Source organism: Alligator sinensis, unplaced genomic scaffold, assembly GCF_000455745.1.
Source record: "Alligator sinensis unplaced genomic scaffold, ASM45574v1 scaffold392_1, whole genome shotgun sequence".
Lineage (NCBI taxonomy): Eukaryota > Metazoa > Chordata > Crocodylia > Alligatoridae > Alligator > Alligator sinensis.
The window spans coordinates 3,646,940-3,656,965 of record NW_005841898.1 but is presented as its reverse complement, the minus strand read 5'-3'; the positions used below and the strand labels follow the sequence as shown (position 1 = coordinate 3,656,965).

Here is a 10,026-nt window from a genome sequence, read left to right as displayed (position 1 = left end):
TCCTGCTGTCCAATTTCCAAACTTCCTTTTACATATAGCATAATATTAGCCTCTGTTTAGATCTCTTTTAAAAATTTACATTTCATTGAAGTATTTCAATGTCTGCCCCATGTTCCATAGAGAGAATTCTCTTAAAGTTTCTGTACTTTTCATTACTCAAACCAGATATTTGAAATTTACATTTCATCTGACTCTGTGCTGTGGGTTCTACCATGGAGTATGTATGCATGCTATACCATTATTTATGGGTAACTAGCTCCTGACAGCACTGTAACTGTGCTAGTTGCCTTTACTTATACCAGATTTTCCTGAATCATATGCAAGGATTAGGTTCTTCATGGTGCATAACTACTCATCTTTTGTGTACATAAACTAATCTTACAGTTTGCCTATATAGGAAAATTAAATGGAATAGTAAATGTGGAATAACATGCCAGAGTAGTTCCCTTAGCGGATACTTGCTTCAGATTTCCCCAAGACGAGGATTATTCTTTAAACTCACAGCCCATTTGCATTTTTTTTTTAATTTCCAGTGTAAGCCCAGTGCTTAGGTTCTAACAATAATAAGAAAGAAAAACTCTACTGTTTTCATTACTTGAGTTGCATATCAAAATCCCATGCCAGGTTATGCTAGTGGTTCCATCTAGTCTGGTATGTCTATGCAGTGGAATACCCAATGGATAAGCAAATTGTAGCCTGCCCATACCAAAAGTTTTCCTTTTTGCCTTTGTCTGCTAGTAGTCAATTTATATCCTAAGACTTTTTATTTTTCATCCTACCTAATATTTATTTGTGTAAATCCTAAATTGTAGGACTGTCTTTTGATCAGGGTCTCTGTAGCAAGTGTTGGGTCCCAGAGGTGGCTATGATACCACCTGGTGACCATGCAGCTGTACGTTGGCTCTAAAGTATCCTCCCTCTTCCCTTGTCTGCAACACCTCTGTTGGAATTATTAGAATGTAAAAAGGGAAGCTGCCCAAGGGTCCTAGAGCAAACCCTAGTCTGTTTGACCTCCAGTGGATCCCTCTAGCATCCTGCTGATCCTAATCCTACATTCACTCTGGTGGACCCTCCTGGCCTGTCTATGTCTCCCGGGTAACTTGCCTTATGGGCTCTTTGTGGCCCCTGTAGCCATGCCCAAGCCTCACAGATGTTGCCATTCAATCACTCTCCCTTGTTGGGGCTTTTCCTTCACAGCCTCTGCCCCTTTCCTCTCCTTTAGCCCATGCCTATGTGCTGGACCTGGCTTCTGAGTTTCAGCCTTTGTCTCGCCTGCTTTGGCTCTGGGCCCTTGGAACTGGGTCCCCCAGCCCTGTTTCTGTCCTACTTGGGCCCTGGTAGGACTTCTCCATCCCTGATAGTCCCAGCCCAGTCTGTCAGTAAACTGTAACAAAGGAGTAAGCCCTCTGGCTAAAATTCCATACTGGGTCTGAACATAAAACATCAGTTCCCTGGATATACCACAAACTCCACCCTACCCTGAGTCTTATTCCCCTGCAAGCTTTCATTTTCCCAGGGTAGCCCAGGTGTCAGCCAGAAACCCTTCTGCAGTCTTCCTGCCTGGGAGCTCTTTCCCCTTCAGCCTGCAGGGTCAGGCTGCCTGCCCTAGCTCAGGCCCCAGGTTTATATGCTTCCTAACCCCTGCCCCCTTCTGGTCAAGTTACTTCCCCAGTCACTCACAGGAGTTCTCATTCTGGGCTTGATGAGCAGCCTGCCTTTTCTTCTGCAGCTAACCCATGCTCAGCTGCCTGGGGCTCTTTCTGCTACAGTTTCTCCCTTAAAGTAATAGGAGCCCTTGGCTCCCTGTTAAAGCCTCCATGAGCTAATTATCAAGTATCAAATGAAACTAAAACCCAATATATTTTAAAAAGGGTCCTTTTTTTTTTTTTTAAGAGGAAAGATTCATAATTGGGGCCAGAAGGGACCTGGAGGGAGAAATTACATACACTTCACGATTTGTGTAAACTAAACTCTGCATACACCAGGAGCCCACCAATGAGCTCCCTGTGTGCCACCCTCCAATCTCTCTCTGCTTCAGAGTCTCCCTGCAACTGTTCTCACCACATTTCAAAACGCTCTTTGCTATCCCTCTCTTCATATATCATATCCCTTATTCCAGTTCCCACCCGGATACTGGAGGCTCTGTGCTCTCTGTCTTCTTGTATCCCACTTTGCTCTATACCAAAACCCCTATACACCCTGCATACCAGGTATGACCAATCTGTGGAATGGGTGCCACAAGTGGCACAGGTAGCCTCTCTATGTGCCATGTGGCAGACTGGGGAAGGGACAGACAGCACAAAGGAAGATAAGGCAAGGAGCAGAAAGCAGAGCATCAAAACAGGCAAGAAGCGCAGGACAGAAAACAAAGCAGAGCAACAGCTCAGTCAGGGAGCACAGGGCAAGGAGCAGAAAGTTGAGCAGCAGATTAGGTAAGGGAAAGGGATCAGAGTAGCACTTTAGTAGAGGTGCACCGATACGTCGGTCCAATATCGGATTGGTACAGATATAAAGAAAATTGGCTGTATTGGAAATCGGCCTGAAGTGGCTGATAATTTGGCTGATAAATGCCACAGCGCAGCATGCAGGCAGTGAAGTGCAGAGCACAGCTGTGTGCAGCTGGTAAGTCTTTTGTGGAAGGGGAGGAGGGAAGGAAGGGCTGTGGGGGAGGCAGATCAGCACTCCCCAAGGGGAGGGACGGAGGGGGCAGGGGCAGGCGCTGCCCAGCCGAGGTGGGGCAGACATGGAACGGACCCACAGTTCATCCAGGACAGGGTGGCTCCTGCTGCTGCACGCATCCTGGGAGGGCACAGGGGCATGTGTGCCCCCGGATCTGCATGGGGTGGGCAGGCTGTAGCTGCAGGCTGGGGCCAGGGCTGCTCTGGGCTCTTCTCAGCGGGGGCTGGGCAGGTGGCAGTGGTGCTGAGAGGGGGGCTATAGAGGGGATTGCAGCCACCCCAAATTTCACTGTAGCCCCACTCCCAGCGCCGCCACCATCCACCCGGCACTGCCCTGGCTCTTCATGGCACCTGGGGAGAGGCAGGGTTTGAGTCGGGGCTGCACTGGGTGGGCAGTGACAGAACTGGAAGTGAGGCTACGGTGAAATCTGGGGTGGTTGTAGCCCTTTCCGTAGCCTCCCTCCCAGCGCCACCACCCTCTCTGAGCAAAGCCCCCAGTGAGAAGAGCCCAGTGCAGCCCTAGATCCATCCCACAGCTGCAGCCTCAGTGCCGCCCCACGCAGATCCAGGGGCACCTCCCCCCTGCTCCATGTCCTCCCAGGGGGCGCACAGAGTCGGAAGCCGCCTCTTCCCCACCCCCATGACAAGCCGCAACTCCGTCCCGCATCCGCCCTGCCCTGGCTGGGCAGTGCCTGCCTCTGCCCCCTTCCTCCCTCACCGTGGGTGGTGTTGATCTGCCCCCCCACACCCCTCCCTCCCCTCTCCCCTTCCACTACAACAGACTTACCAGCTGAATGCAGCTGTATTGGAAATCGGATTGGTATCAGCTGATATGCCTCCTTAAATATCAGCTATCGGTATCGGCCCCCAAAATCTCTATTGGTACACCCCTACACTGGGGGTTGCAGGGCTGATTTGTGGCATGTGTGCCAAAAAAGGTTGGCCCCAGTTCCCCAGGAGATGGACTGTCAATCAGCCTATGGTCAAAATCCCTTTTATAAGAGGTTGTGAAGAAAACTAGATGGAGAGGTTATCTTTCTATTGTGGATGAGATCCTGACTGAGAAAAAAATTAAAGGAATAAACATTCAGTACTTAGTACTGAGGTGCCCCAAATATCCGTTCTAAGACTGAAATTCTTCAAAATATTTATTAATTATAGTTTGTGGTTGACTAAACTATAACTTGTGTTTGGGCTAAAGTATGTGTTGTGAAAGGGCACACCTTTGGAAGTTTTCAAATTAAAGAGATGGATAATTCACTACTTTTCTTAGTAGTTTTTTTCCATTGGTTAATCACCCACATGATTAAATGAATGCCATATTTCTAATTTGAATATGTATTGCTTTAACTTCTAGCTGTTTGTTCTTGCTATGTTCCTCTGCCTCCTTTCTCTGTGCCGCCGCCACCCCTCCTTCCCCCACCGGTGCTGCCCAGCTTGGCTGACACAGGCAGGCAGGAATGGAGAGCTGTGTCGTACCAGAGGTGGGGCTGTGGCCTTTGCAGCCCTATGGAGCTGTAGTGGGGACTGTTCCTGCCACCTGCCCTCTCCCCCCCCACAGATAGACTTCGGCTTGCGTGGGAGGCTCAGTTCTGCCCCCTCACTGCACGCCAGGTGGGCAGGTGGGGCTCTGTCCTCTGGTGGCACCACAAGGGATGCTAGGCAGAAACAGTCCTGCCCACCCAGCACCACAGGGTTGGACTCCATCTCCCAGGCTGCTGCACAGTGCCAGGTGGGCAGGGATGCTTCTGCCCAGCATCCCGCTCCATGCCAAAAGAGACTGGAGCTGCCACCTGTGGGCTCGCAGATTGATTCTATCTGGCCTATGGGTGGCAGCGGCTCTGGCTCCAACCTTTGCCGGCACTGCAGGCCGGATACAATCAATTGGTGGGCCAGATGCGGCCCACAGGCCATGTTTTGCCCACACCTGATGTTGGGACTGTTAGGACGGTACAAACCATGAAACTGCGTGAGGCATTACAGTTACACTATATCGTTTCCTGGTAAAGCGTAGTGGCCTAAAACTGAAGTCTGCTCCTGACCAAGTATCTGGCTCACCAGAGGCATGCAAAGAAATGAAAACATCTTTCTGCCATCCTGTTTCCATATATTTAGCAACTGCATTAGCTTTTTTTTGCTGCAGCATTTCACTTGGAGCTCATATTCAGTTACTTGTCTGCTGTGATCCCTAAATCATTACTTTCCAGGATGCAACCACCCATTCTGTATGTGTATGGCTTATGTTCCTATAGCTGCATAGCTTTGCATTTGAGTATTAAAATGCATTTTGCTTGAATGGATCCACTACAGAGCAATGCAGAGTATTTCAGTAGATGCACCCTCTCAAGTCATGTCCTTATTATTTTCTGTTGCTTAACAGACTATCATCTGTAGAATTTACTGGCAGTGATTTTATATTAATTTCCAGATCATTGATGGAAGTTAAAGGTACATAAGAACTCTTGACCTCCCTTTAGTGTTTAAGATATTGTAGCCTTGGCCCTTTTTATTCAGTGGGTCTAATTTTGTCCATCTGTCCTCAAATGGAAATCTTTCCATGTCTCTAGTAAACAATTTCACCCATTTTTGGAATCCTTTTCCTTTTTCCTTCAATAAATCTTTGTCTTGAGATGTGATGAATGAAATGAACAGAATATTTTTAAGGTGAGGATATGCCATGGATTTATGTAACTTGGTGTTTTCCATCCCATGTTTTTACTTTGTACTACTTTTTTTTGCTACTGTTAAGGAAGTATTTTGTTTACAGTTGCAGTTTTTTTTCTTTAGTTTGCATAGGGAAAACTTAACGTGATCTATAACTAACTACATACCCTTGTGTAACCCTGAGAATCCTTCTCTCATGACATTATTCTTGTTCTGCTGTTACTAACTGCGATTACCAAGGATTATCATAATTTAACGACATTAGTCTTGCAATGCATTTTTTCCACTTCTGTTGTGATGCCAAATAGTCAGTGGTGGTAAGAAATTCACTATTAAATTATACCCGTGTGTTTAGATTTTTGGTCTGAAAATCGTTAGTGAAAATTACCTCTTTAAGAATTGATCCCGTAGCATTGTTTCATCCCTTGTGAAAGGTTCATATTTTGAAAAGAAAGCTTTTATTAAATGTATCTTTATATTGTTAAAAATGTGTGGATATAATTTTTCATTGGTATTGTGTATCCTTTAAGATTTTTTTTTTTAAAAAGTAATGTATGAGCCTAAGTGTGTGTATACTTCCTTTATTTTTTAAGGTTTGTGTCAGTACAGTATTTAGATCACTGTCACTTCAGTGAGACAAAATTCCTTGTTAGGAAATAAATGGTACATCTAACATCTCTCCTAACTATAAAGTTGGTCAAATAAGTAATATTGCCTTACCTTACAAATCTAGCTTTGTGAATGTGCTCTGGATCATCACAGCTACAGCTGTGCAACTTCAGTACCATATTCATTCCAGAATTTACCTGCAAACTGTATGGCTCCACACTTGATTGTAAGAGGCCCTCTGAGTTCTCAACAAGTAAAATTGTTTGAGGGAAGAGAAGGGGAGAAGATAGAAGAACTTTTTTAAATACAACTTCATAAAAAAAAAAGCCAAAATCATAAACTTAGAGCTCTAAACACCTCTTATTTTGTACTTTGAGTTTTGAGCACACCTACTGAAGAGCAACTACCCATACAAATATAGTGATTAAATATACCGTTTTCTTACACAAGTGATAGTGCTAATCTACATCTTCTGCCAGTTATAATGCTGTTTCTTTTTTTATACTACAACAGTGAAGTTAGTGGAATTGCACAAGTAGTCCCTAGACATTTAAAAGTTGTCCACTCTTCAAAATAAGTCTACCACCAGTTGTCTTTTAGTCCAGTCTATATTTTTTAAGGGTTGTAATGACAGAATGATTCTTAAACTGGTACTTTAGCACTAGTGGTATGCAGGGTGATATCTTGTTGTATGCAGATGTATTACCAGAATAAGGGTCACTTATAACTATGCTGATTTAAAGGTACTGTACTGGTATGTCTAAATAACTTTGATTCCTTTATACACTATGGTAGCTCTTAAATTTGGAAATCTCAGTATTAATAAAATGAGAACTTTTTTTTTTAACAGATATGGGCAGTAGGTCCTTTTTTGCATTTTTAATCCTGTAATGCTGGGTGCATTCTGTTAAAATGTGATATGCCCCTAAAACAAGTAAAACACAGTTGGATCTTGTAGTCATTCATACTGGACCATGTTGAAACTGCATTCCTGAACTGTGCTTTTACTGCACTAACAGCAGCCATTTTTTTTTATCTACAGTACAAAAGTAAACAGCATTTTAACTGTTGTGGGTCATAAGCGGTTTTAAAAAAAATCGGTATTTTATGTAGAGTAAAAGATAGCAAATAAATTAAATAAAATAATTTAATCTTGACACTTTCTAGTTAAGAAATATTAAAATAAAAATAAAAAGCTGCCTCCAATTGATCCAGTATTGACTTTTTATGGATACTTATGTATGTCAGTCACTCAAAAATCCATTGTTTCTTAGATCTGTGGTCAGCAGTATTATGGCATTATTCTTGCTAAGACTTTAAGGCTCTTAGATCATATACACTAATTATTTTATTTATTAATTTATTAGTAAAATTCAATGAGGCCTCACCTAAAATGGTTCAGGTTTAATTCAGTAAAGGTTGGAACTGCTTTAAGATCCTTGAGCAGAATTTGTTCTATCAATACAAAACATTCATATGTGAAATACAATACAAAGGTATACTACTACATTTAAAATTAATAACATTGAAAAAAAATAGTCTGCACTCTCTTGGGCACTACTTTTATGAATATTTCCTAGTCCGAAATAACCCATCCACCAAAGGCCACTTTAGAATACTAACATAATTCAAAGCACCAAAACATTCTGATCTCATCTCAGGTCTTTTGCTTTCGGTCAAACAAGGCAAAGGCTTACATTTTTAATTACTTCATGTACATCCTTCTAAACTTTCAGTACTCCAACTACAGGATACTAAACATATGGCAGTCCATTATTATGTGATATTTTGATTTCCCCCAAAGTAGTAGTAGAAGTAGTAGAGAGAGGACATCTGCCCTGAGGAGCTAAATTCAGGCATGGCACTAAAACTAACTTTGAGAAAAGAAAAGAGGAAGAGACACAGTGCTATAGTTATACAACTGCTTTATAATAGCTTACATACTACTGTTTTGGTTCCTTTAGCCTATGTTATAAAAATGCTTTTGGAGAGGGCCCATATACTGTTTAAGTGGATGCCAATAAATGTGCCCATTTGTATAATGGTAGCATGGTATAAAGATAGCAGTCTTTAAGAGTTTTATGAAAGAAATATTTATGAAATGTTACAGCATTTAATATAGCCGAAAGTACGTTTTAGAGATTATCTAAGTTAATGAAGCTCTGTTACCAACCTCATTCAAATGTGGGCTGGAACATTCTGGACCTGATCCAGCAATGCAAGTATATCTGCTTAAATGCTTTGCCAGATTAATATCTTGCAGAATTGAGTCCTAAATCAGTTACAATATTTATATTTTTTGCAAATACATTTTATATTTTGCAATTTATATTGCAATTTATATTTTGCAAATACATCTCCTATGAAACTAATCTCATGAAGCTGGAATATTTAAATGCTATAATTTAGATACGTCTATTCTTCCATCTCCAAGCAATATTACGTTTCTTAAAAAAACAAAACAAAAAAACGAGTCCACTTTTTAGAAGGTAAGAGTTTTGTGTTTTATGATCAGTTCCCGATGAGTACAGAATGTAGAAACAAGTAGCTTCCTGTTGACATAATTTTCTATATATAGAGCTGTTCTGAGATGGAGTACACAGTGGGCTTCAGGCAGTTTTTCTGAGCAAATAGGACTAATAATGCAGTGGTTTCTCGGGTCCAATACTTGAATTTGAAATGTTAAAACAAGATACTCTTCTCACACAGGACCGAGGCGATGAATTTACTTACACTGGAAGTGGTGGTAGAGATCTTTCTGGTAATAAAAGGATTGGAGAACATTCATTTGATCAAACATTAACACACATGAACAGGTAAGTTTTGAAGATTCAACATATTCTCAGAACTGAAGAGTATTGATTTTAAACTAACTTTTCACTGGGTTCTTTATATTATACACACCGCTATTGTAAATAGTCGTACTTCCTGCTATTCACTAGCATTTTATCAAGAGCCTGGTATGTTGATTAAAAACAGGACTGACAACTGAAAAAATATATTGGTATGTTATAGGTAGGGACCTACTTAATTGGGAGGGGAGGGGGTACCCCCTGATTTCATAGGCAGAATGTGGGCCCAAACAGCCATTTTGCAGGCAAAGTGTGGTGGGGCTACCTCACGCCTCTGGTTGAGGGGGGGCATTGGCTCTGCCCCTCACCGCTGATTGGCTGCAAGGGCTGCCTATCACGTGGCCCTGCCCCTTGCCACTGATTGGCTGCAAGAGCTGTCTGTCATGCAGCTCCACTTCTTATGGGGCCACATGATGGGCAATCCTCACAGCCAACAGTTGCAAGGTGCGGAGGGTGGCAGCCGTCTTGCCTACAGCCCTTTGAACAGGCAGTCCCCCCTTGTCCACCCTGATTGGCTGCCACAGTGCAGTGAGGACTGCTGGCTCCCTCTGAGAAGCCAACATTTTGTTTTTTTTAGAAAGTTTATTTTTCCCCAGTGGATTTCGCAGGCATCCCCTGGATTTCACAGAACTCACAAAATTACAAATTTGGTAGGTTCCAAATTATAGGCGAGGCCAGTCTATTGTCCAACACTTTCCATTAGAACTGGGGTGGTTAACTTGTGGCATGTGTGCCACAAGTAGCATGGTCAGCTTCTGTGTGTAGTGCACAGTGGACCAAGGAGGGGGCAGACAGCAAGGCACCAGATGGAGCAGGAAGCAGGGCAGCAGATTGGGCAGGGAGCAAAAATCTGAGAATCAGATCAGACAGGGGAAGGGGATCTTATTGGCACTTGGAGAGAGTGCAGAACTAATGTGTGGAATGTCTGCCAAAAAGTTTGGTTCCCACTGCATTGGAAAACCCTGTTTTCAGTTGCTTATAACTTTTATTAGACTTTAATCGTACAGGCTAAAATTTTCCCTATTGGGAGTCTGCTTCAAGGTTATCTTGTTCTTGTGATCGTTGTCAATGGTCCTTTGATACAAGGATGACAGTCATCCAGTAAGTAAATAGGGAAGTCATCAAGTCCGTAGATGAGTGAAGAGGACAATTGGCGATCGACGTGTTTGACTTCAGATGTGGAAAATAATTCCAGGAGCAAGGAGCTGGTCCTGGTCATGTCA

The 10,026-nt window shown here is 42.9% G+C and overlaps 1 protein-coding gene across 4 annotated transcripts in view; it reads left to right on the top strand.

Annotated features, from left to right (window-relative positions):
* Window positions 1–10,026, top strand: part of UHRF2 (ubiquitin like with PHD and ring finger domains 2) — a 162,467-nt gene that overhangs the window by 126,076 nt on the left and 26,365 nt on the right. For all 4 annotated transcript variants that reach the window (XM_006018372.3, XM_025197547.1, XM_025197545.1 and 1 more), the window contains one exon: window positions 8,661–8,767. In XM_006018372.3, coding sequence (XP_006018434.1) covers window positions 8,661–8,767 — 107 coding nt within the window. The remainder of the gene's footprint in view (window positions 1–8,660; window positions 8,768–10,026) is intronic.